Raw genomic sequence first — 26,020 nt, 5'->3', positions numbered from 1 at the left:
GGCAGAGGGTGGCGCGGGAATGGGGGTCAGTATGCAGGGACCAGAAGAGCAGGGCTCCTCATCAGAGCCAGAGGCCCGTCTCCCATTACCAAGGTGGGCTTTGAGGTGTATAGAGCAGTGGGAGGTGTGCTCAAGGAGGCTGAGGCAGGAAGGACCCACTGCCCAGGTGGGGCTCATTAGCTCGGGAAGGAGGTGTGTGAGTCCTTGACTGGAGCAGGTGAGGCTCACCTGCCTCATCCAGCCCAGATGCTGCAATCCACATGCAAGGTATAAAGGGGGAGCCAGAGCTGAGCTGCTTAGTCTGCTTAACTGCCTATGTTGACGGACCTCGGCTTGGATGGTCTAGGACTTCTATGGGACTGTGCCTTGGGTTTGACTCTAGACTGTGTTTCCCGATTGCTAGACTTTGGACTTGGCTTACTTAGATCGTTGGGACTTAGACCGTTCCTGACCGTTGGGACTTCGTTTACGTGGATTGACCGTCGGACCGTGTTTCCCGACGGTTGAATTGTAGACTTGACATACTGTATATGCCAGCGGGACTTGCTGCCAGGGGACACAAGGGGGCAGACGTGTCCTATGATGGCCAGGCACTCACTGCATCCAGTGCCTACCCATGACTTCTGTCCAGTAGGGCAGACAGTTGTACAAGTAACATTCTGTGGAGTGCACTCAGCACTCCACCCGGCTTTCTAATTGCATACCTCTTGTTGTTTTGAGTTTGCGAACTTGGGTGTGGGTTGCTATTTATTGGGTTTCAATTAAATTCACTTTAGCAAGACACTTCCATTTGCTTAATAAGGCACAGAAATCTTTATTGAGCTGTCCATTAACTTTTTAAAGTAGACTTTGTCATTTCTTTTTCACCGTTACAAAAAAACAACATATGTTTGCAAAACTTAACATTAATCACAATTGCTGCTGCTTCTGCCGTTGCTTCCAGAAGCCTTGATAAAAGCCACCTGCCTCTAAAGAGAGAGCTGGGTTGTGGTTTTTGTTTAGCTGGCAAGAGTTCTGTGCTAAGCAGCAAGTTACTGTAGGCATCAGTGTGGGGTTTCGGACAACAATAAATAAGAAACCATCTGCCTGTGAGTAAATACCAAAATATACATTCAAGAGTTTATCTGGCAGGTAGGGACGTGAGTTGGGTCCGCTGCTGATGAGAGAGGGGGGTGGTGGGCAGCGGGGGTGGTGGGCAGCGGGCATGGTCTGCGCTGAAGTAGATCTATCTACAGCAAAGCGCCAGGGACATTCTCCTTCCTCCCATACCAGCTCCTTCCTTGCGACCTTCACGTCTTCTGTGCTCCAGAATGCTCCTCCTCCCTGGGAGGAAAACACCCCCCACTCCCTCCTTAGCGTAAGAGCACAGCTCATGTGCTAAGGCGCTTGCTTCCCTGACTTGACTAGGATTTACCCTTGTAAGGACCTACATTAAAAACAACAACCCTAGAAAACTATGAGAACTTTTTAATTTAGCAGAGAAAGAAGTGCAAAATCCCTTCACTTGGTTCAAGCCATACCCATCTCTAGCTCACTTCAGTCACTTCCCACACACACAGGCTGCATTCTTTAAATAAGTCAACAGATCAATATCTTCTTTCCTCCAGTTGTGGCAACAGAGGCCTGCTCTGGTCAAAATTTGCAGCTTTTTGCATTGCATTCACAGGGAATGCAGGGAGCCCAATGGCTCACTCACGATAAAAGCTTCCAATGTGCGCTCAAGTCTAGTGGATGATGACTGGAAAACCTCCCTGCTGAATCTACTTATCAAGGACCCATTACAGAAAGTCTTTAGCCCTGCAGCAATTTATCTCCTGGCCAATGCAATGCAATGCCCTTTTCCCACCCACTGACCATCTCCTACCTCCTAGCGATCTTTCTTTGTTCCTTCACAGAATGAAGCAAGTGCATTTTCCACTTTGTACCTGATGAGTAAAGCAGCTTGGAATATTTTAGAAAAGAGTTTGTTAAAAAATAGCACCCTTTATAAATAATGAAATATTATAAAAAGATGTGCCTATAACCACATTTTTATCATTTTTAGGATGATGGTTACAGCCAAAAGAATTAGCAATTAAAAAAAAAATCCAGAAGAAAAAAATCTCTATTTACAACTCCTACCAATGATGTTGGCAATGGAATAAGCAAGTCAGCATTTAGAAACGGCACTTGTGGAAACCCAGTCAAAGACTAGGTGTAGGCCTTGATATCAGAGTTCTTTTTAGACTTAGCAATGTCTAGGAGTAATTATGGCTAGTGCATTGCAGAGAGTTCCTGCCCCCCTGCCCTGGATGTGGGGAACAGAAAGATCTCTCAAACTTCCTTTGGCACAAATCCCAAACACACGGGCGCTTTGCTTGCACACCACAAACATTTTAGCAAGAAGGCTTTTAACACACTTTTTTTTAAATAACTCCTATCTACATGTGTTGAGCACAGTACCAAATGCTATAAAAATATAGCAAACATACAAAAATATACATTATTTTTCTCCTTGTAAAAATCCCGTATAAATTACTTGCAATATACATAACATTAAACTGGCCTATGGAATATGATGACAGGAGCAGTGCTATTTTGGGAGAGGGCAGCAAAATGTTTTGAACAAAGGAAGCCAGGATTGACTCCCAAGAGCAGAGTTAAGGTTCTAGAGAAACTACAATCCAGCTGTAGCTTCCAATGGAAGGATGTAACTCATTCACGTCAAATGAATGGTGGTGGGGGGGGGGTGGACTTGATTTTTAAAACGCACTTGTTTTCTGGGACACTCTAAAAGCCACTCTGAATCAAAGCTCATTTCCTTGTGTAAAACAAGGAAACTGATTGAGGCTAGGATAATACCAGCACATGTACAGTGGCAGCCAGTTCTATGGGTTAACAGCACATTGCTTTAAAGCTGGGATGGGGGAGGCGGGTAGCAAAAACTGCAGCATCTATTGGCCCATGCCGTGATGCGGACTGCTGAGGTTTGGCCAGGGACACACCTGTGGGAGCTTACAGACCAGCTGGCAGTTGAGCAGCCATGCTAAAATACTTTTGCACAAAATTTGCACAGAGGTGATGCGATGTCACCTGCTTACTGGGCATTCATCCTGATACTTTTAACACAGAGCTTATGCAACACTGCCAGCTTGTGCTTGTTCTCCTGCATTTCCCACGGCAACTTTCCATTGCTTTTTTTTCTTCCTTGATTTTTGCATGGTAGAAAAGCAACGTGCTCCACTGCATTGGGAAGTCCAGGATAACAATCAAATTTTGCGTAAATAAAAACCGTCTGCCTAAAGGGAAAACCACCTGAAAGCGTAGCTTTGGCTGTGATGTTGACATGTGTCCTAGCCTCAAATCAATTTTTAAATTGAATCTTTGCTTCTGAGCTGCTTGGGAGCAACGCTTCTCTAAGCTTGGAGAAGCTTCTGGAAAGGAAAAGAGTACAAATATACAAACATTAGCTGTTTGTACTCTTCACAATATGTGGCGCTGCCGAAAATGTGGGCTGTCCACTGGCCCTTGGAGCCTTGGGAGAGTCACCCACAATTAGGGTAGCCAGGGGCACTCCCCTGTGCTCATATTCCAGTGGCCTGTTTCAAATTATGATCTACAAACAAACAAAATACTGCTTCCATGATATATTATCCTGCTCTTATTTTAAAAGTTGCATGTGTCACCATTAGCTAAGGAAAGCATTGATTAAAGTGCTGGGCAGTAAATAGAAATAGTAAACCATATATATATATAATATATATATATATATATAATAGACACACAAACACCAAATATAAACACACTCAGGCACCTCAACATATACAATGATGGATGCAACACACCAAGCTATTCAATTGGGGTTTTTTTTTGGGGGGGCGAAGGGAGACACTGTTGGAATAAGTACCCAGTGAAACCAGCTCACAGGGACAGGTCTCTGCAAACAGCATCACCCCCAGCCCCCCTTTTCAATAAACACTGTTGGCCCATCCAAATGTCTGTTTCTGTTGACAGCATTTTGGCTGAAGAACAGGGGTCCTTTCTCTTAAAGACTCTCAGGCTGACGGAAACTTTTGGGTTTCCATGCTGAAATTCTGGAGGAGGGCGTGGCTGTCTCAGGAGAGAACTTCCTGAGGGAAAATTGGTTGACTCGCTCCTGCGTAGTTTCTTCCTCCAAAGTGCACCTTCTTCGTGAAATGCCTAGAAGGGGAACCTGACCCCTTCCAGGTGCTGCTGTCTCCACTTCCCAGCCCAGGCTCAGCCTGCTGAACCCTGGAGAACTCTGGGCTTCTTTGCCTGGATGGTGCAGCTTTTGCCTTCAGCAAATCTCAATGAAGAACCATTTAAAAGTAGACCAGGTTGTATTTCTGTTTTTGATATTCTGGCTTTGCTTCCTTACGAGTTTATTTTCTTCTTCCTTTTTTTCCTGCTCTTGCCTGGATTCTGGTTTCTTTTCTGCCTTTCACTCCAAGGATGCTAATGCAAATATTGCACAGCTGGGCTCACCTTTTCTAGCTCCTGCTTGCCCTTTGAAAGATGGCATGAACTTGTCTGGCCTCTGAAAAAACCTTAATACTGATGCACTGCTAAGGCCACGGGAAAGCAGTAGGTGGGAACTCTGGTGGCTCTAGGCGACAGCCACCTTCTTGTCTGTTGGCAACAAACTCACAAAAAGGCTGTTGCTCTTGCTCACTGTCCACGTAAATGAGAGGCAAAGTTTTTGGCAACCAAGTTTGAGACTGCAAAAGCCTCTTCCCTTCTGCTTACGTAGGGGGGCCACCTGACTGCTGCAACCCTGTGGAATCTGGCTGCTATTTGCCACTGGGATGGACCCTGTTGTTTGCCCGCAACGGCTTCTTCTTTTTGACTACTGGCACGGCCGATGCGTGTGTCTTCTGCGGAGACAGCAGGGCGCCCTGGCTGATGCCCTGCGGGGGGGCTTGGATAACCTTGATGGGTGATGTGGAGCTGCTGCGGGGCCGAGAAGGCAGGAAGCGGCTGCTGTTATTAGGGGCGAAGTTAGAGGAAAGCACCCCAGGATCTGCACGGATTGGGTGGTGCCGGCTTGCTTGCTGTCCACCCCTCTTCCTGGCCTGTCCGCTCCGTGTGCCCTCTAGCTGGCATTCGATGTGGTACACATCAGCGGTCACCTCATTCACCTGGTCAAACCGGATGAGCAGTGTTTCGAAGAGGGAGAGGAGGCGCTGGATGTCGGCATCCACTTCGGAGCTGTCCCGGGCGCTGGGGGCCAGGCTGAGTCCATCTATTTGGCTGGAGGAGGTGGAGGCGCGGGAGCTGTCGGAGGTGGCGGTGGGCGTGGGGCCTTGCAAGGAGTGGGAGTCCTGGCTGGAGGAGCGGGAGGGCAGCGGCTCCATGCCTTCGAAACGCACCTTGTGGCGGAACTGCAAAGGACAGAAAGGGGTCGTTTCAATGGCTGGGACTGTTTTGCAGAGCAAAAGGCTGGCAGAGAAGCCAAAGCCATGAGTTTTGCTCCCGGCTGTCTCATTGCTGGTGTCTCAGAAACCCTCCCTTGCCTGACACCATCCCTTTCGGGACACAGGATAGCAGCAGGACCCCCAAAAGTCCCTGGCTTTGATGCACAACCAAGTTTAAAGCTGCACGTCTTCTGCAGTTCCGGAGAACGTGGTATTTGGGTGTAGAACCTCAGCTCCACCATCATCACAGCTTCCTTTTCACAAACAGCACCTTGGCTGCCCTGGAAGACTTGACAGTATATGCACAAGATGGGTGGGCAAAATAAGTTCCCTGTGTTTGGGGATGGGACGGCCGTCCTCCCCATGACTAGCAAAACAGAATAAATTATGCAGAATAGGAAACTGTGCATAATTTATGCAGGTTGCAGAATGTGTCTTTTCTGCCTTTGGCCAGACTTTTTAAAGTAGTAGTATCATCACAACAGACCTTGCGTAAGGGAGAGGGCTAGTCTGGAAGAGTTCTTCCCAAGAGTTTGGAGAGCAACTGCATAGCGCACATACCCCCACCCTCAAGCACAACCTTTTGGGGGAAGCGGGGTTTACCTCCTTGGCTTTGGTGAACCCCATCCACATTTTGAGCCTCCGGACAAAGAGCTCCACCATCTCATAGTCCTGGGACTCGAAGGCTGGCCGGTACATCTCGAAGCGGGTCTCGCGGTAGTGGTGCATAAGCACTGCGGCAAAGAGCCTCAGGACCACCCACAGCTCCAGCATGACGTAGCTGGCATAGAAGAGGTGGGAGAGCCCCACGGATTCGGGGAGGAAGAGGGGCAGGCTGCTGCTGCTGCGGAAGGCGGTGAAAAGGAGCTGGAGAGTGCTGGGGAAGGCCTCAGAGTGGGAGAAGAGCTGGGCAAAAAGGAGACACAGCAGAAATCTGAATATTAGCTCTATGTGGGTTGCCATTGTGGGCAACCATGTCCCATTTCACATGCTGCTGTTGCTTGTGTGTGTGGGGAGGCTTAGTAGGGCCTCTACCTAGAGCACCTTGTGGCTCTCCAGATGTGCTCTTGGATTTCAACTCCCATCAACCCTAGCAGGTGGTATGGTCAAGGCTTGGGGACGATGGGAGTTGCAGTCCAAAGGCATCTGGGGGCATGGGGGCAGAAGCCTCTAAGCTGGCTTTTGGAGAGAACCTGGCCAAACTAGTCAACCCGCCCTTCTCTCTGCCTGCATCTGGGAGTCCAGGCTTACCAGGAAGCCAAGCTGTGCATAAGCCAGAGTCAGGATTGTGAAGGCCAGCCCTGCAGCAAAAAGCTCCTTCGTAGACCTCTGCAAAGTCTTGCCAAAAGTGGACCATTGGCGGATGAAGCGCAGCTGTTGGGAAGCCTGTAGGGAAGGAAAATGAGAACAGAAGCCTGTTTAAAGCACTTGGCACCCCATGAACTGGCCCCTTTGCAGTCAGTCTGAAGGGCCATTTTGGGGGGTGGTGGGGGTGTCTGCTGACACCTGCTCTGACTGTTAAATCTCCAAAGGAATTCTTTTCTGTTGTTTTTAAAGGTTTCTTTTTAAAATCACACTGTAAGCTGGTCTGGAAATGTTTTGCCTTGAAGGCTGGAAATAAATAAATCCATGCTCCTCTCCAAAAGGGACCACAACTCCTTCTCCTGACAGGACAGCAAAACTCCTATACATGATTTGTTTCTTCCAACTCTTGCTAGAGAAGAAATGGGCTTAACACGTCCAAAGCGGTGGGGCCAATCTTGCTGCACTTAAGGGCTGAGGCTCTTCTCCCTCTGCTGGCCACAGTGTTTAAGCAGAAGTTGGTTCTGTCTTCTGCTGAGTCGCTCAATCCCATGAAGGCTCTTTCTCATCCCCTCACAAGCCCCAAAGCAGTTCTACATGGCAAATCTTTAGGAAAAAGGAAAAGTCAGCCAGCCCTCCTGAAGTATGAAAGAAGAGGTGAGACTGCTGAACTACAACTCCCATCACTGGCCATGCTGGCTGCTGGGACTTGAAGTCCAACAACATCCTGGAGGGCCACAGGTTCCCCACCTCTGCAATTTGCTGAGATGTCTTTGATTCACCAGTATGTCTGTCTAATTTGGCTGCATCTCTCCTCACTTTTAGGCCGCCTTCCCCAGACTGCTGCCTATCAGATGTTGGGGGGTTCCCAATGCTCCCACCAGCCAGCCAGAAGGGCCAATGGTGAGTGCCGGTGGGAGCTGTAGTCCAGAAACATCTGTTTGGGAAGGCTGCCTTGCCTCGCTATTGTCCCTGGCTTCTTTTCCTGAAATGCATCAAAAGGGAGGTCTGCATTATGCATGCCAGCAATCAAACTGTACCTTGACTGTCAGCACGAAGAGGAGGCAGGCTGCCAGGCAGCGGAAGGCGGTGTGAAGAGAAGCCACCTGGTAGAAGCTGGTGAAGCCCTGCTTGTCTCTCAGGTACTTGGCCCACTGCCGGTTGGCCAGGGTGACCTGGCTCAAGTGGACGACCACGGTGCCAGTGGTCAGGAGGATGAGCAGCCACTGCCAGTAGTTGCCCACGCTGACAAAATAGGCCCGGCCTGCCTTCTGGATGGAGAGAGACTCTGAGACCACAAAGTAGACGACCAGAATCATGAAGAAGACCTGGATCGGGGGGGGGGGGGGAGAGAGTCTGTTAGTGCCACAGAGATGGCGGCTTCTGGGGCAGCAGCCAATAATGGCCTACTCAAGAGGAGACTCATTGAACCGAACAGGACCAAGTGTGCCATGCTTATTATTGTCAATGGTTCCACTCTGTGTAGGACTTCCATTGGAAACAGCCCCAGGCTTGTATGCGTTTCTGCTTGTTACAGGATGTGAGCTCTCCAGTGTGGAATTTAACACAAATTTTAAACTTTATTGGACAGGAAGTAGAACTATGTACACTCCTTCCCTGCACTGATTCCCTTATTGGAGTTTATAAAAAGAGTACAATCTCCATTCTTAACAACTCTGTGTGCCCTAAGGCAGCCTTCTTCAACTTGATGTTCTCCATATATTTTAGGACTGCAGCCCCCACCCCAATCCTTAGCTAGCACAGCCATGTTTTGGACTACAGCTCCCATCAGCCCCGTATCATATGTTTGGGGCTTATGGGAACCATAGTCCAAAACATCCAGAGGGCACCATGTTGGGAAAGGAGGACAATACCTCAACAGGTGACACCTGTCCTCATCCCTTCCCATACTCAAATTCTTCATGTGGTTGGCACTACATAAAACAGTGTAAACAGGAGAAGCAACAGCATCTATGTGCTCCCCAGTTGGAAGAAAGATCCTCTGGGAAGAGGCGAGAGAAACCTTTCTTTGGGACTGACCATCATGAGGAGCTGCAGCGTGACTCCCTGGCTAAGCGGAAGGGGCGGGAGAGCAGCCACAGCCACGGCCGGCAGTGCATGCTTCACTACGGGGAACTCCAGCCTGAGTGTGATGACCGCATGGAGGCCCAAGCCAGGGTTGTACTGGGCCAGCTCCACAAAGACTGCTCGGCTCCTGCAGGAGGTAGAAAAGTGGGTCAGCAGCAGCAGAATAACATAGGAAGCTGCCTTATACAGAGTTGGTCCATCTAACTCAGTACTGTCGACACTGACAGGCAGCAGTACTCCAAGGTTCCAGCCTGGGAGTCTCTCCCACCCTTATCTACAGATGTTGGGGGCCAAACCTTGGAGCTTCTGCAGTCCAGCAAGATATAGCAGCATCCTGTGTTAAGAGAAGGACTGAACAGGTTGGTTCAGGTCTACTTGTTGGATGAGCGAGTCTGCCTAGCTCCTCAGATCGGTCTTATCCGAGGCACCAATTCCCCCAACATGCTTACACGTTGCTGATCCAGTTGTTCCGGTGGAGGATCTCCAAGCGAGCCCTGCTTTCTTCCAGAGTCGTTCCCAGATCCTGGACATAACCACCACTGTCATAGAAGGAGAGGTAGCCCCAGTACCAGGCCCTGAAAGAGAAGCAGGGCCAGGCCTATAGGTCAAGCCGAGGCCTGGATGGAATTTGTCTGGTCCCTTGTCTTCCGTGCATTGGCAGGGCCTGGTGCTCTGCTCTGCTCAGCCCATCTCCAGAGTTAAAATGTCTGAAATTTAACTGGAGGACTAGAATGGGCCCTGTCTGCTCTTCCCACAGTGCCCCACACACTTCTGTCCTTTGTTGTGAGCTTGTGTTCATACACCCAAATGCATTGAAGAAGAAGAGTTTGGATTTGATATCCCGCCTTTCACTCCCCTTCAGGAGTCTCAAAGCGGCTAACATTCTCCTTTCCCTTCCTCCCCCACAACAAACACTCTGTGAGGTGAGTGGGGCTGAGAGACTTCACAGAAGTGTGACTGGCCCAAGGTCACCCAGCAGCTGCATGTGGAGGAGTGGAGACACGAACCCAGTTTCCCAGATTACGTGACTACCGACCGCTCTTAACCACTACACCACACTGGCTCTCACACTAGGAGCGAGGGGAAGGGATGAGAACTGAAAAAGAGGGGACAATGCCCTCAGGTTTCACTATTCTGGTCTCAAGTTTATCAAGAAGTATCTAGTGTAATTAAATCACCTATTCGGGCTTCTCCACAACTGTCATTATTGAACACATGGACAAACAACGCAAAAGCTTGTTGCCCTAAAGAGCTTTTGACATGAATGTTAGCTGCAGCCAGGATTTCAATAGCTCAGCAATGGAAAATCTACATTTGCCTTTGTTGTATAGGAACTTACGGACTTCAGTTATTGTGGGGAAAATTACACACATGCTGTGTGTTTCCAGGGGGATGAAGGATCCAGAACACTCTTAGGTCATCTGGTGCGGTTTTATTTCCAATGCTTTGGACTTAGATGCTCAACATTCACCATCCCTGCCAGCTTGGGAAATCTGGATTTCTTGAGTTATATAGGTGTGGCACTATTTCTTTCTCTTATTATTAATTGCTTGTTTGCTTTGTATAAGGCATGATGGTATACCCTGCTATCGTACTTTTGGGTTGCTAGTAATGGTAATAAAGGGATTTTAAAAAATAAAAAATTGAAGAAGATACAGGGAGCTGGCAGGAAATGCCCTTCCTTTGATTTTTGCAAGGGATGTACCGGAGGAATCTAGTGCTTCTTACCCTGGCAAATCAGGTGGCGAGTAAGTCCATGATTGTGTGAGGTTGCCGGCAACACTCTTCCAGCCTACTGCGTAACTGGCCGTGTCAAAGCTGTCTGAGCCAAGGATGCATTTCCCCCCAGTTGCAGATGGATCGGTCCTACTAAGGATATGGCGGACGGAACTGGGACACTCCGCTGGGAAAAAAGCAGTCAGAAAAGGGTTCTCCATTGGTCACACTGCTGTGATGACATTGCTGCATTATTATTTTGATGACCTTGCTTAGTTCTGAGGTTTTAACTTAGGGTTCCAGTGTATATTGTTTTAAATGGCAATAAATTTTATGTAACATGCCCTGGGACCGTTTGGTGAAGGGAAGGCTGGAAGTACTGATTTGTTTGTTTAGTTTTTGGAAGGAAAGGTGGAATATAAAAGCAATTAATACATCTACAAACAAGTCCCATGCAGAAACGGACTAGGAAAGATATCTGCTTAAAAGGCTTGTTGTGTGTGCCTGAATCTATATATAAAATAAATGTGTATGTGTGTGAATTTATTATATATTTCTACTTCCATCTCTCAAACATTCCCAAAATTACAGCCTCTGGCTTTTGAGAAGAGCATCTAAAATGGCAGCATCCATCCTGTGTTACAATTTCCATGGCTGTAAGATGCTGGAACTTATGGGAGCTGGGGTGTAGCAATATCTGGTGGGTGTCAGGTTATTGAAGGCTGTTCTAGATGCTTCAAGCCTGCGCATGACAACAGAGGCTCACACACCACCACCATTGTTGTGAGTCCTGCAGAGACAGGAAACTGCTTCTTACAGAAATAATCTAGCTGCCAAACTCTACAGTAGCTGCAGATTCTGAACAATCTTCAAAGGCAGCCTCGTGTGCAGTACATTACAGTTGCCTAACCTAGAGGCTACTGGAACAGAGTTCAATGAAGCCATGACCTTCCCATCCAAATCAGGTCACAGCTAGGCCACCAGCCACAGCTGGTAGAAGAAGCTACAGAGGCCACTTGTGCCTCTGGTGATCCAGTAATGGACCCAGGAGTGCTCCCAAGTGGCACACATGAACCTCCAGGGGAGTTTGACCCCATCCAGGACCATCTTAATGAGGATCTCCCACCTACCTTCTTGGAGGCGGATCTGCCGCAGCCGTGGGGACCCCAGAGTGACACTGTAACTTCCCCGGCCTGACTGGTTGTTGTAGAGATAGGGCAACAGCCCTTGGGACATCCAGACCCAGAACTCGTCAGATCTGTGCAGGCACGGTAGGAAGAGAAAAAAGGAAGGAGGCGGTTGAGTGGAGACTTTGCAATTCTGCAGCCATTTTGGCATTAACCAACCAAAACTGAATGGTTCAGACTTCAGTAGTCACCAGTTTCTATGGCAAAGAGGAAAGAGGAATTTCTTGGGCCCGGCAAGGAGTTTCTGTCCCTACAATACGACATCACTTATGCAGGGAAGCTGTCTTACACTGAGTCAGATCCCTGGTCCATCAAATTATGTATTGTCTACCCCCCTCTTCCCCAACCTTATGAACACCAGACATTTTTTCCCCATCAGCCCCGGGCAGTACGGCTGTTTGGGACTGCAATTCCCAGCAGCAAAGCTGAGCTGAGTGCTGAAGAGGAACGTTTCCAAACATGGGGCTGGAGACCTGGGCAGCAGCTGAGCTATGCTGAAATACCTCTTGATGCTCAGGAACTGCTCACTGCCCAGCTGCTGCTTGATGGAGCTCTGCAAGAGGAACGCCCGGCTGTTGTGCGAAGCATCGCCATAGTTGGTCAGGAGGGTCGCCAGGAGGAACAGCATGTAGATGAAGAAGTTCTAGCAGGGATGACAGACGGAGGATCTGATTTGCTCTCTTGCTGGGAACCGCCTGTGGCTGCCTCAGCAGAAGAGCCACCCACAGGTTGCACAAACCAGCAGAATCTCACCCCCTGCCCGCCCTTGGAGTGGGACCACCATGCATAGGGATGCTCCTTAGATTGGGAGCTGTTGGATGAGCCCTCCTTGGAACATAGAAAGCTGTCTTATGCTGAGTTGGACCATTGGTCCATGTAGCTTAAGCACCGTTGACACACTGAGTGGCAGCAGAGGCTGTCCAGGACTGCATCCAGGGAGTCTCTCCAGTCCTACCAGGAGATGGCATAGGGGATTCAACTTGGGACCATCTGCCTGCAGAGCAACTGCTCTACCACTGAGCTCCAGCCTGTCTTCCGTGCTCCTCTCCCTATGGAAAGCTGCCTTATCTCAAGTCAGACCATGGGTCCATTTAAGCTCTTAAGGATTTTAGGCAAGGAGTCTTGTCCAGTCCTCCCTGGAAAAGCCATTGGGGATTGAATCTGCGACATTCTAAAGCAGTTGCTCTGCCACTGAGCTTGCAAAGTGCCCAGTGTTGTCTGGAAGGCACACAGGGCCTGCCCTCCTCCTCATCCCTTGCAAGTCTCCCTCCTAAAATGCATCAGACGCCACAAACTGGCAGCAGCTCCCCCTCTTCACCTTGAGCAGGCCGTGCAGAAGCTTCACTTTCTTGGCCTCTTCCTTGGCTTGAAAGAGAGCGAATCCCTGAGGGGGCCGGACCCGGCCAATCTTCTCCGACACGTGCTCCACGAACGGGTATTCCACCAGAGTGTCGTCCTCCTCGGGGTGCAGGCGCTTGGCCACCAGTGAGAAGTAGAGGGCCTCCAGCAGAACCTGAGCAGGGCAGAGGGAGAACGTTCAGGGAGGTGGCTTCTTGGACCGCTTGACCAGTGCACAAGTCATCAGTGGGTCCGAGACACATCCATGAATTGTAATTCTCATGTCCACTGCCGAGAAACTTTGGCGGTTGATTTTATTTCTATTTATATGCTCCTCAATCGGAAATGGGACATGGGTTGGAATGGCAACCTGGAATTGTCCGGAAGCAACCTCTCCCCTCTCCCGCTGAGCCTCCATCAGAGCCTACCTTGGATGGTTCCCACAGCAAGAAGGAGGAGAGGAAGCTAAAAATCCCTGAGATGAGCCACATGAGGGCCACGCTGGAGGTGAAACCCACTCCAATCCACACGGAGACTCCAAAGCAGATGAGCAGGCAGGCCAGGCTGATGGCATGGGCCAGGTAGGAGCACCAGAAGGGAAGCAGGCGCTTCCGGAGAGCATGATCTGTGACTGCAGAAGACACACACACACACACAAGACAGAAGTGGTGAGCAGGGGCTGGTTTGCTTTATTCAGTCTGCTTCTGTGGGGCAGGGAGAGCAGCTGCATGCTACACATGCAAGGCAGGGCCTGCACAATTCTTAAAAGTTTAGAACCCTTTATATAAATAGAGGGGGAAAGATGGCATTTGGAAGAGTGTACCCAATTACTTGTTATTTTTCTCAAGATCTGCACAACCTGTCCTGGTGCTGCAACAGAAGCTGGTAAGAAGCACCACAGGGGCTGGGCAGATGCCCTCATGAAAGGCTGCACATCCATAGAGTTACAGGAGTTAGTAATCTGGTTTCATTCCATAGAATGGAGTGTGCATGAGGGGAGGATGTAAGAACGTAAGAAGAGCCTGCTGGAGCAAGCCAAGAGCCTAGCTTCCTGTTTTCACAGTGGGCTACCGTAAGCCCATTATGGGACACCCACAAGGAGGATCCAAGCACAAGAGCACTCTCTCCTGCTGTAGTTTCCAGGAACCGGTATTCAGAAGCATTCCTGCCTCTGACCGTAGGGGCAGAACATACCCATCATGGCTAGTAGCCACGGATAGTCCAATCATCCTCCATGAATTTGTCTCCTCCTCTTTCAGAGCCATCCAAGTGGGTGGCCATAACTGCCTCTTGCGGGTGCGAGTTCCATAGTTTAACTACGCACTGTTCTGACTCTTCCAACGCAATAGAGGAGGTCTTCAGCTGAGGCAGAGTGGGCGTGTGATAAGCTGAAGGTGACGGAATTCATATCAGTGGTTCCCATAGTGGGTGGTACCACCCCCTGGGGGGAGATGGGATTACCTGGGGGCAGCACAGGGGCATTGAAGGTGTAAATGGCTACCATACTTTGAAAAGCTGACATCACTGGATCAAGTTCATTAACTCTGTGGAATTAATTAAACAGTTTTAACGTGATTTTGAATAACTCTGCAATTAATTGTTACTGTTTTGAATTTTATTGTGTTATTATCTTCCTTAGAGGGCTGTGAAAATTGCCATAATGAATAATGCTTTTCATAGGGTAGGGGACGCAGGGATGAATTTATGGAACTAAGGAGGCAGTGGCTGGAAAAAGCTTGGAAACCACTGGTTTAGAAGAAATCCTATCACAAGGGGATGGGAGGTGGCTCAGTCTCTGGGAGGAAGATGCTGGCCTAGGCATGACTGGAAAGTGAAGGTGACATGATGGGTCTAGAGGTCTGTGCATTCCCCACCCACTTCCACAATCCCACTTCCAAGCTGGTCACCAACTGCCATATCCCACCCTACCCGTTCGTGTTGATTTGGCTGAGCGGTTCAGTTCTCTGCCAGGGGCTGCTGCTGCTGCTGCTACATTCTGCCCTTTCTCGGTCAGCCGCTGCATCATGATAGTCTCTGTCTTCTCCCCAAGCATGCTGGATCTGCCAGAAAAAACCACAAGGGCGTTAAGCACTGCATCTCCTTTGGGATGGGGGTCAGTAAGCAACTGGCCTCATGCACAAGCACCAGCACCACTACCTCCTCTGTCATGGGAGACTTACAGCCCTGAGATGAGGTCAGTTTCAACCCTGGGGTATGGTCCCATTTCCTGAGGGTGGGAAAGGCTGCCAGCTCCATCGGTGAGAATCTGCCGGATCAGATCTTCATCTGCGACCAAGAAACACGTGTCACATCAAGATATGTTAGCAACATGAAGTGTGCTTGTAGCAGCTACTGTGTGGGGCATAAGTGTTACTTTGCAAATACATGCAGAACAGATTTGCTAAAGGCTGGTTCTCCCATACAGCAATCTCTGAGAGTCCTCCTTGGCCCTATGCTGCGTGCGGTGGACATGAATGCCCTACAAAGGGGGGGAGTGAACCCTCTGCCTCTCACACATTCTTACTCTGTCTTTCTTCAACTGCACAAGTATATCCTTCCTTTGTTCCTTCCACTCCCCCATATAAACAGTACTCAGGTTAACAGGGCTGGACCTACTATTGGGCGGAGTGTCACCTCCCTAAGACAACAGGTACCAGAGGGTAGCACCACCTCCCAACCCCCAATTCTGCTTAAATCCCCTAATCTATCCTGCTCTGCACTTCCTCAGGTAGCAGGCTACCCTCGGGAAGCCTGTAGATCAATATCCTAATGCCAGGGTTGAAATCAGATGCAATGGCCCCTCTAGATTCTCTGCTAGTCCTTCATCTCAGGCAGCAAATCTCTTGTTCCTGACTATTCAGGGCACCTGGCAAACCTCAGAAGGGAAGCTGCAGCCCTCTCAATGTTAAGACTCCAGCTCCCAGCAGCCCACACAGTCAGGGAAGATGAGAGTTGTAGTCCAGCAACACCTGGAGGGCCACAGGTTCCCCACCTCTGTGTTAGGTAAAGGTAAAGGTACCCCTGCCCGTACAGGCCAGTCTTGACAGACTCTAGGGTTGTGCGCTCATCTCACTCTAGAGGCCGGGAGCCAGCGCTGTCCGCAGACACTTCCGGGTCACGTGGCCAGCGTGACAAAGCTGCTCTGGCGAGCCAGCGCAGCACACATGGAAACGCCGTTTACCTTCCCGCTAGTAAGCGGTCCCTATTTATCTACTTGCACCCGGGGGTGCTTTCGAACTGCTAGGTTGGCAGGCGCTGGGACCGAGCAGCGGGAGCGCACCCCGCCGCAGGGATTCGAACCGCAGACCATGCAATTGGCAGGTCCTAGGCGCTGAGGTTTTACCCACAGCGCCACCAGCGACCTCTGTGTTAAAGAGAAGTAAATGTTTGCGGCAAAGAATCCTTTATGAAGCCATTCAGAATTGGACTGTTTTCCTGTCCACCCGCCTCATACCTGAAGCTGAGAAGTATCTGGCCTGAGCTTGCGGGAAGCCAAGCGACAAACTGTCCTCCTCAGCTGCCAAGGGAGCCTCCAGGCCAAGATGGCGACTGGTCCTGCCCCTCTTCAGCTTCTGGATTGTGTTGCCCATGATGGAAGGGTCGCTGAGCAGGTCAGGCCAGTTGAGCAGGGCCTCGTTGGAGTGCCACCGTATTAGGCTGAGGCAGAAACAAGAGCAGAGAGGAAGGATGAGCACGGGAACAAGGAACACCCTTAGGCAGAGCTCTTTAATAAATACAATCCTCCTCTTCAAGCTGACCTCACAGCCCAGACTGAAGCCAAATACATACATCTCAGAGAGACAGTGTGGTGTAGTGGTCAGAGTGCTGGACCTAGGACCTGCGAGACCCGGTTTCAAATCCCTGTTATGCCATGAAACTCACTGGGAGACCTTGGGCCCGCCACAGTCTCTCAGCCTAACCTCCCCTCACAGAGTTGTTGTGAGGATAAAATGGGAAGAGAACCACGTGCAGCACCTTGTAGGAAAGGGGGGATATAAATGCAACAAATAAATAAATCCCATTTACCTTTTCGAATCGTCCAGGAACAAATCTGTTTTGGTCTGCTCTGAAAAGGCCTGTAGGGAAGGAAAGAGTGTTCACTGCTCAGCCAGCCTTGGTTCTTTGGGATCAATGCAGCCCCTTAGGGAGGACCACTGTGAAGACTATTCATTGGACACTAGGCCACAGGCAGCTGACATGAGCCCCTCACTCAGATCTTGCTGGACTCCAACCCCATCCATCCATCAGCTCTAGTCAGCAAGGTCAATGGGTCAGGGATGATGGAAGTCCAGGACCTCAAGGACCTTATCTCTCCGCCTAACCCACCTCACGAGGTTGTTGTGAAGATGAAATGGAGAGGGGGGAGAACCAGGTACACCACTTTAATGCTCCTTGGAGCAAATGTGGAATATTAATGTAGTAATATTAATAATAAGGATGGGAGTTGAGAGACCAGCAACATCACGAGGGCCAGGGGCTCTCCACTGCTGAATGAGGTAAAAGGACACAGATCTGAGGGGGGGGGGGGAGGCAGGGCTGGAAGTGGGGCAGGGCCTAGGACGCCTTTAGAAACCACCCCACACTTCTGCCCTGCCACTTGCCACTCTCACCTCTGTCCGAAGCCCAGGGAAGGTGAGGAAGGCGCTCTCCATAAGAGACGAGTCCAGGTAGTTGTCGATCTCTAAGGACTGCTGGTCTGAATGGGCCAGGGACTGGCTGACAGACACCTAGGAGAGAAGAGGGCGCTTGAGGCAAGGAAGGACATTTTCCTTTCAGCTGGAAGGGCAAAGGGATGTCAGATTTCCCCCAACTTTTGAGGAGTCACTATGATCTTATTTTCAATGGAAAAAGCCAGCCAGCTGCTAACAGCTCTTACTTTCTCTCCCTTTCCCTATTTAAAAAATAGCTGTCAGGGATGGTGTGTGTGTGAGGGTGCCACTTCTCTAAGTCAGAAATTCACAAGAACCACTGACTTGCTAAACATCTTTGTTATTCAGAGGGGCCTGCTCAGTCACATTTAAGCTTCCAGAAATTGATCTCTGTGTGAAACTCCAGAGGACTGTTGCCAGTCTGAGCAGAAGAACGCAGCCATTTGGGTCAATGGCTACCGAACTTGGTGGTATAAGATGGCTTCATATGTGCCACCCAGCCAATCTTGAAGAGGAACCTCAAAAATTCTGATAAAGAACTGTGCATTCAGTGAATGATGCAAAACACAGATGTACACAAGCAAAATATTATAATACATGGATAAACATGACTATCTTCTGTAAAAATAGGGATTGCCATGTCCACGTTTGCATTCTATCCCATTAAGGAAATAACCAGTGAAATGTATTAAATGAAACATTCTGGTAACCATAGAACATAGGAAGCTGCCTTATACCAAGTCAGGTGATCCTTGGCTCAACTAGTTCCATGCTGTCTGCACTAACCAGCAGCTGTTCTGCAGTGGTTCAGGCAGGGAGTTTTTCCTGGCCCTCACCTGGAGATTGGTCCTGGGACCTTCTGCATGCAGAGCAGATGCCCTAACATTGAGCTATAGCCATTTCCCAACATCTAAAATCATATTTATTGCGACGGCCTGTGGCCAATTGAAGGCCTTGCCCAGAAACAGGCTACTGCCCCCTTCCCCAACGCACTGTTACCTTGCTCCGTGCCATACGGAAGAGGAAGAGGAGGGCCAGGTACAGGGGGTAGACAACCAAACTGGACACCAGACCAACCACAGCTGTCTCACCGTTGACCGGGATCAAGGTGGAGATGGCCACGTTGCTAGGAAAAGACAGGAGAGAGTAAGCAGGGAGGGCGCTAGCACAATTTCTAGTGCAAGACAATGCTGAGATGGACACCCCCCCCCCATATTTATGAGTGTAAGGTGTTTTAAATTGTTTTTAATATTGTTTCTAATGCTGTAACCAGCCCTGGTACCTTAGGGTGATGGGCAGGAAATAAACAAATAAATAAATAACAAAGGCAGCTACCTTTTGTGGCATGTTCTTAAGGCCACAGGACATGAGGGAAACACTGGCCATGCTATCCCACAGCCTCCCCACTGATCTTCTATCTTTGGAAGGAAGTGGCCCTCCTGGGCTAGAGAGGATCAGAAATTCCCAACGCACCTGAAGTTGACATCTCCCACAATGCCGTACCACACGGCATTGGCACACAGGAAGAGGAAGACAAGGAGGCAGCAGCAGGATGCCCTCTGGACGCGGGTGAAGCGGCTGCGAGGGGGACGGTCCCACAGGGACAGCCAGACATGCTTCTCAAAGAAACCCCTCTGCAGCTCCTCAATGAAAATCCGCAAGAAGCTCCTCAGGTCAGCCTCGCCTGCGGAGCCAGAAGCAGGGGAAGGGTCAGTCAAAATGCCCATCTTAACATTATTGTCCCTGCAGAGAACAAATCTCGCCTCAACCCACACCCCCAAGTGACTGTCCTCATTTCAGTCTTCAAAACTGGGGTTCAAGCAGAGCCCCATTTCAGCATGCCACATTTATTTATTATTTAAAAAATTAAACAAAGTAATAATACAAATAAAAATGCACACACACCCCTGGACCATTATTTACCATAATTACCCAACTTTCCAAAAATTGTAACACTTCTTGAGATTGTTTGACCCCTTTTTGTTTTAACAATACAAATTCCACAAATATTTTCCACATTTCCTCAAAGTCATTTATCTTCCATATTCCCCTTCTTACTTTGATAGCACACGTAAATTTATCATTAATCACTATCTCCCTCACTTCTTTATACCATTCTTCTATATGAAATCCACCTTGCTTTTTCCATTTCCTAGCTACGAGCACTCTCGCCACTGTCAGAAAGTTTGTGATTATTGCCACATTTATTTAACAAAAGGTATAAATTGCTAAATCGTCAACAACAAAAACCCTAATGGGAGCTATAATTGAAAATGGCCATGCCAGCTGGGGCAGATGGGAGTTGCAGTCCAAAAAATCTGGAGGGCAACAGCTTTGGGAAGGCTGTTGTAGGCGGATTTTGCGTCTTCAATGAGCTCTCTTCCCACTCACTGGCAGCAAAGACTTCCTTCTCCACCAGGCCATCATTCTCCTCGCTTTCGACAGAGAGCCAGTCGTTCACCAGGAAGTGGTAGCTCTTGCAGGTCTGCAAGTCTCTGACAATGACGTGCTGCAGGTACCATGATGGATTTAGCCCTAAGCAGCATGGAAAGGAGAAGGAAACACAGCTTTAAGACATCTTTTTATCTAATTTGATTCCAAGATACATCCACTAACATTCTCCATGAATTTAAACTGATTGGGGGGGCAGGCGGGGGGGGGAGGAATCCTGAGTACAGGGGTGGTGCAAGACATTTTGTGGCCTGAGGTGAAATACAAGATGGCACCCCACTTGTTGTACATACAAAAGTCAAATGAAAAGGTAGCTAAATTTGACTTCAACACTGGCAATGGGATTCATACCTAGTTTAGGAAATGCGTAACAGGCTGTTTGGCCCACATACATCTGTCCTCCAACAGAGAAGGATGATAATTGGGAGATTCACAAAGAATAGCCACTTCTCCTTAAGGCTGCTCACTTCTCCTTCTTAAGCCATATGCTGCCTGAGGCAGTTGCCTCATTCTGACTAATGATCAAACCAGCTCTGCCTGAAAATGGTCTGTGTAGTTTTTTAAGTGACCGTTTTACATTCATTATGTTTCTCATTCAGCTTTAACAATCCAGGCTCTGCTAAACTGTAATTATGATATTCTCTGCAAAATGCTAGCAATGAGTTTTGTTCTTTGTCTTGGCAGATGGGAGAAACGCAGCTTCAAAGCGGGGGGGGGGGGGGGGGCTCCAGAGGGGAAACTGCCGAGTTGCAATTCATCAAGAATTGCAGCTCTGTTCATTTGGGTTGCAGAGGCTGGATGGATCCCCATTTGTTTTCTAGGCGCACACTTTGCACACACAACTGAGCTGGTATGGGGTGGGACTGAGTGTTATCTCTACCCACCGACGCCACCTAATAACCGCTAATAACCCTGGGAGAGCCAGTGTGGTGTAGTGGTTAGAGGGCCGAGCTCATCCATCCATCCTTGGGCCAGTCCCTGTAGTCTCTCAGCCTAGCCTACCTCACAGGGCTGTTGTGTGGATTACATGAGGAGGGGGAGAGCCAGGCAACAACAAACACAAACAAACAGGCTTTGGGTCTCAAGGCCTCAGCTGCAGTCTGCTCTCACATACAGTGGTACCCCGCAAGACAAATGCCTTGCAAGACGGAAAACTCGCTAGACGAAAGAGTTTTCCGTTTTGGAGGTGCTTCGCAAAACGAATTTCCTATGGGCTTGCTTCGCAAGACGACAATGTCTTGCGAGTTCCTGCTGGTTTTCCCCCCTTCCCCCCCTTTTTCTAAGCCGCTAAGCCGCTTATCAGATCAGCAGATAAGCCGCTAAAAGCCGCTAAAAGCCGCTAATCCGCTAATCCTTCAATGGGCTTGCTTCGCAAGACGAAAAAACCGCTAGACGAAGAGAATCACAGAACGGATTCTTTTCGTCTTGCGAGGCACCACTGTACGCACCTTTATTGTCATGCCAGATGCGAATCTTCCACACACTCCCAAGGCTCCGTTCTGTGGCGATCTGGAAGATATTGAGGCTGTTGCGGTGGAAGGCGTTTTCCCCATCCAGGTGCCGGTGCCCAGATTTGCTCTCCATCCCATACAGAGTGATTCCCACATGAGCCGTTGTCCCTGGAAGGAAGGAGTGCAAATTCTTAAAGGAGGAAAGTAGCCTGGTTTATGTCTCATGTGGGGCAGGGGAGGGGAAGGTGAAATGGGACTCTTCAAGCATCCTTCATCCCCCAGCCTCCAGCCTGGGACAAATGGTCCCCCACCCTCTTTGCACCTCAGCTTTGCATCTGGAGAAAGGGCACCCCAGGGAGGAAAGGCGTCCAGATCATTTTAATTCGCAGTTCCTGATCCAATAACTGAAGTGAAGATTTGTGCTACTCTGAATTCCGTGGTGCGATTTTATTTCAGGATTTTTTAAAAAAAAAATATGTCAGGGAAATTTAACTGTGACCCACCTTACATTGCAAATTACATAAAAAATTCATTGTTTGGGGGGAAAGGGCAAACAAAAGAAACCCCAATTCTCTAACACACATCCACACAGTTGTTTAACATACAGCCTGAGGAAGTGTCCCGGTGATCTCAAAAGGTCACCCGTGACTTTGTGGCACTTTGGTTGGTTTTAAATTATTAACTATTATTCATTAAATTTGCTAGCAACTTGTTACACATAAAGGCCTAAAAAAAAAGCAACATTAGGAAGAACTTTATGGTGGCAAGATTCATTGGACGGTGGAGCAGGCTCCTTTGAAAGCTGGTGGACTCTCCTTCATTGGAGGTTTTTCAGCAGAGGTTGGGGTCAGGGATTATTGAGCTGTGATTCCTGCACTGCAAAGCGTTGGACTAGATGACCCCTGGGGGTACCTTCCAACCTTACACAATTCTATTATGACTTGTAACGTATTTAAAAAGTTAGTGTAAAATATGCATAAGTAATAATTTAAAGACTTCCATACAAAAACACATGCAGGTAATAAAAAAAAGACGCCCCTAAAGGGAGATTGCTGTCCAGCAGGGTTCAGATTATTCTCCATCCCCTCTCTTCGCAGCAAGGGGAAGTGCACCAGGCTTCACAAAGGCAAGTTTGGGAAGGGTTAGTCTGCATTCTGGTCAGCACAGGAACATGCTTCTCTGGTGTGCTATTCCACCACACCCAGGGATCACATTACAGCATCCTTGAGAGCAGCAGCTGAGGGGCTGGACAGATCCGTCCTCCATTTCCTCTCCAAACAGGAGTGGCTCTAATACTCATTCACTTGCCAGGGTTTTACTGGGAGGGGATGTTTGTCCTGGATATTCTCTCCACAGAGCGGCTAAAAAGGCTTAATCCAGGCTCCTCTTTGCTCTGTCAACGGCTGCCAAGGGCGCAACAGTTCCACCTAGCCCACCGTAGTGACCCTCTTGATCTGTGGTGCGCGGTTTAAGCAGGGTGGCCTTCATCAACCTGGTGCCTTTTCCAAAAACTTTTTTTTTTTTAGAGGAGAAGAACTAAGCTCTAGTCAGAACAGAGCTACTGAAATTAAGCCCATGGATTCCAATGAGTCTCCACTGAGTAGAATTCAGCTGGCTGCAGTCCTGAAAAGCTAAACCTAAACCTAAGCGAGCTTACTTCCTCCTCCCTCCCAAACCATTCCCCTTTTATGCCATGTCTGTTTGGATTGTAAACTTCCAGGTAGGGATGCTCTTTTCCCCCCTTAGTGGTTTACAAGCCACTCCTGGAGCCTTTTTTGGTTTGAAGAGCAGGAGAAAAAGGCATTATTTTGTAAAGGTCTATTTTTATTTTAAAAACTCATACCCAATACAAAGTACAGTGGTGCCTCGCAAGACGAAATTAATTCGTTCCGCAAGTTTTTTCTTCTTGCGAGTTTTTCGTCTTGCGAAGCACGGTTTCCCATAGGAATGCATTGAAAATCAATTAATGCGTTCCTAGGGAAACCGCCTTCAGACCAGGTCCGGGGACAGTCTGTCCCCAGACCTTTTCTGAAGGCTGGCGGGGGAAGAAGGAGTTCCCCGCAGGGCTCTCCAAGCTGCGGATAGCAGCCTGCTGCCCCGCACGAGGGGCGCTCTTTAGCAGAGCGCCCCTCGCGCGGGGCAGACATCTGCAGCTTGGGGAGCCCTGCAGGACTTCTCCGCAGGGCTCTGCAAGCTGCGCGGGGAAGTCCTGCAGGGCTCCCCAAGCTGCGAATGTCTGCCCCGCGCGAGGGGCGCTCTGCTAAAGAGCGCCCCTCGTGCGGGGCAGCAGGCTGCTATCCGCAGCTTGGAGAGCCCTGCGGGGAAGTCCTGCAGGGCTCCCCAAGCTGCAGGTGTCTGCCCCGCGCGAAGGGCGCTCTGTTCTGAATGTTGGCGGTGGGGAGGAAAAACCCTCCTCCCACCGCAAGCCCCGGGAAGGCTGCGCGCCTTCTCCTCCGTTCCCGGACCTCCCACCACAAGCCTTCAGGACAGGTCTGGGAACAGAGGAGAAGGTGCGCTGCGTTTCCCCGCTGTCCCAGGAGATTTCCCTATGGGCTTTCGTCTTGCGAAGCAAGCCCATAGGGAAATTCGTCTTGCGAAGCCTCTAAAAATCGGAAAACCCTTTCGTCTTGCGGGTTTTTCGTTTAGCGAGGCATTCGTCTTGCGGGGTACCACTGTATATTTTTATAATACACTAGAATAAAAGAAATGGTTTCAAAATCTAATCTAAAAAGGAACAGGAGAAAAGAGAAGGAAAAAGGAAAAAAGAAAGAAAAGAAGATGGGGAAAGATAAAAAGTCTTCTGGTTCTGTCTGTCATGAACATCCAACTATTTTGTTTTCTGTAAGTCAATATTGTTTTCAGTCTTCAAATCCAGCTATTACAAGTTCATTTCCCTTTTCATGCAAAGAGCCCACAATAAGTTTCCAATCCTTAATAAATGTCAATACTGATTCTTCTCTAATTAAACACATTAGCTTTGCCACCTCAACTAAGTCCATTAATTTTATGAACCATTCCTCCATAGTAGGTAGGGCTGTATCTTTAAATAATTAAGTGCTAACATGGCTGTGGGAGAAGACACAAACATTTCTTTGAGAGTGCCCAGAGCATCACAGCTACTCACCTGACCCCTTGCCCCAGCCCGTTTTCACCAGGACCTCATACTTGTACAGCCCATTCTTCCCACAAAAAGGGATCACCCCCGCGCGGTTGATGTCGATCAAGTCCAGTTTGTGCACAATCACAGCCGCCACCGAGTATGTCACAAAACAGATGGCGCAAGTCAGCAGCACAATGTAGTTCAAACCTGGGCCCGGAGGCTGAGCAAAATATAAAGCATATATATATATGTGTATGTATATGTGCTTTCCTTCCCTGTATAAATTTATAGGTTACTTTGAGGCGCAAGGCAGCTCACCCATACAATGACAGATTAAAAATACAATCACTATATAAAGTTATTTATTCCATGTAATGTATATACTGCTTGATTGTAAGAAAAAAAGGGGGGTGGGGAATCAAAACAACAGAAGTACCAATATAAGGATCAATATAAAAAGGTAAAGGGACCCCTGACCATTTGGTCCAGTCGTGGCCGACTCTGGGGTTGCGGTGCTCATCTCGCTTTATTGGCCAAGGGAGCCGGTGTACAGCTTCTGAGTCATGTGGCCAGCATGACTAAGCCACTTCTGGAGAACCAGAGCAGTGCACGGAAACGCCGTTTACCTTCCTGCTGGAAGCTGTTTACCTATTTATCTACTTGCACTTTGACGTGCTTTCGAAGTGCTAGGTTGGCAGTGTTGTGATTTTAGCTCCCACAAGCAGGGACCGAGCAACAGGAGCTCACCCTGTCGTGGGGATTCAAACCTCCGACCTTCTGATCGGCAAGTCCTAGGCTCTGTGGTTTAACCCACAGCGCCACCCGCGTCCCTAAGGATCAATATAGAAAAAGTTAAAAGCAGTTTGAAAGAGTTAATAACCCTTAGACTTGACTCACAGGCCGAATGAACTGCACAGAATGAAGGGGGACAAAAAGGCTTGCACCGAAAGCTGTCAGATGCTGGGTTAAGCACACAGCCTTGTCAGGGGTGGCCCCCTCCAAGGGAGCCATGCCTTCAGTCTTCCAGTGCCCCTCCTGCTCGTTGAAATATTGGCACAAGGAACTGTACAGGCCCAGGGTCACTTCCACAGCAGTCCAGGCAAAGTGGTTGGTGATGTTTAAGTAATATTCCCTCGCAGGGTTGCTGGTGCTAAGGGAGAGAAACAAACAAACAGTAAGAAAGGACTGGTTGTAGAGGCACACTTGACCTGCGGTTGTGGGCAGACTTTGGTTCGTGGTTCAGCCACACATCTTCAGTCCAGGCAGATGAATCAGAATAGTTGCATCTCTGCATTCAAGGCATGAATTTAAGTGAGGAGAGGCA

General features: G+C 49.0%; 1 protein-coding gene across 1 annotated transcript in view; it reads right to left on the bottom strand.

Moving 5' to 3' along the window:
* Positions 1-789: 789 nt before the first annotated feature.
* The window catches only part of PKD1 (polycystin 1, transient receptor potential channel interacting), a 110,941-nt gene continuing 85,710 nt past the window's right edge, over positions 790-26,020 (bottom strand). The window contains 22 exon segments of the mRNA XM_082199312.1: positions 790-5,381; positions 6,018-6,320; positions 6,666-6,800; positions 7,757-8,044; positions 8,757-8,931; positions 9,254-9,379; positions 10,533-10,707; positions 11,651-11,778; positions 12,211-12,350; positions 13,026-13,220; positions 13,474-13,676; positions 14,975-15,105; positions 15,226-15,331; positions 16,500-16,702; positions 17,072-17,121; positions 17,656-17,772; positions 18,694-18,820; positions 19,168-19,378; positions 20,086-20,229; positions 21,594-21,764; positions 24,721-24,916; positions 25,594-25,846. Coding sequence (XP_082055438.1) covers positions 4,791-5,381; positions 6,018-6,320; positions 6,666-6,800; positions 7,757-8,044; positions 8,757-8,931; positions 9,254-9,379; positions 10,533-10,707; positions 11,651-11,778; positions 12,211-12,350; positions 13,026-13,220; positions 13,474-13,676; positions 14,975-15,105; positions 15,226-15,331; positions 16,500-16,702; positions 17,072-17,121; positions 17,656-17,772; positions 18,694-18,820; positions 19,168-19,378; positions 20,086-20,229; positions 21,594-21,764; positions 24,721-24,916; positions 25,594-25,846 — 4,168 coding nt within the window. The 3' untranslated portion in view covers positions 790-4,790.

Source organism: Podarcis vaucheri, assembly GCF_965113315.1.
Source record: "Podarcis vaucheri genome assembly, chromosome: 14".
Lineage (NCBI taxonomy): Eukaryota > Metazoa > Chordata > Lepidosauria > Squamata > Lacertidae > Podarcis > Podarcis vaucheri.
Note: the sequence above shows the minus strand (reverse complement) of the source record. Positions and strands in the feature narration are given on the sequence as shown.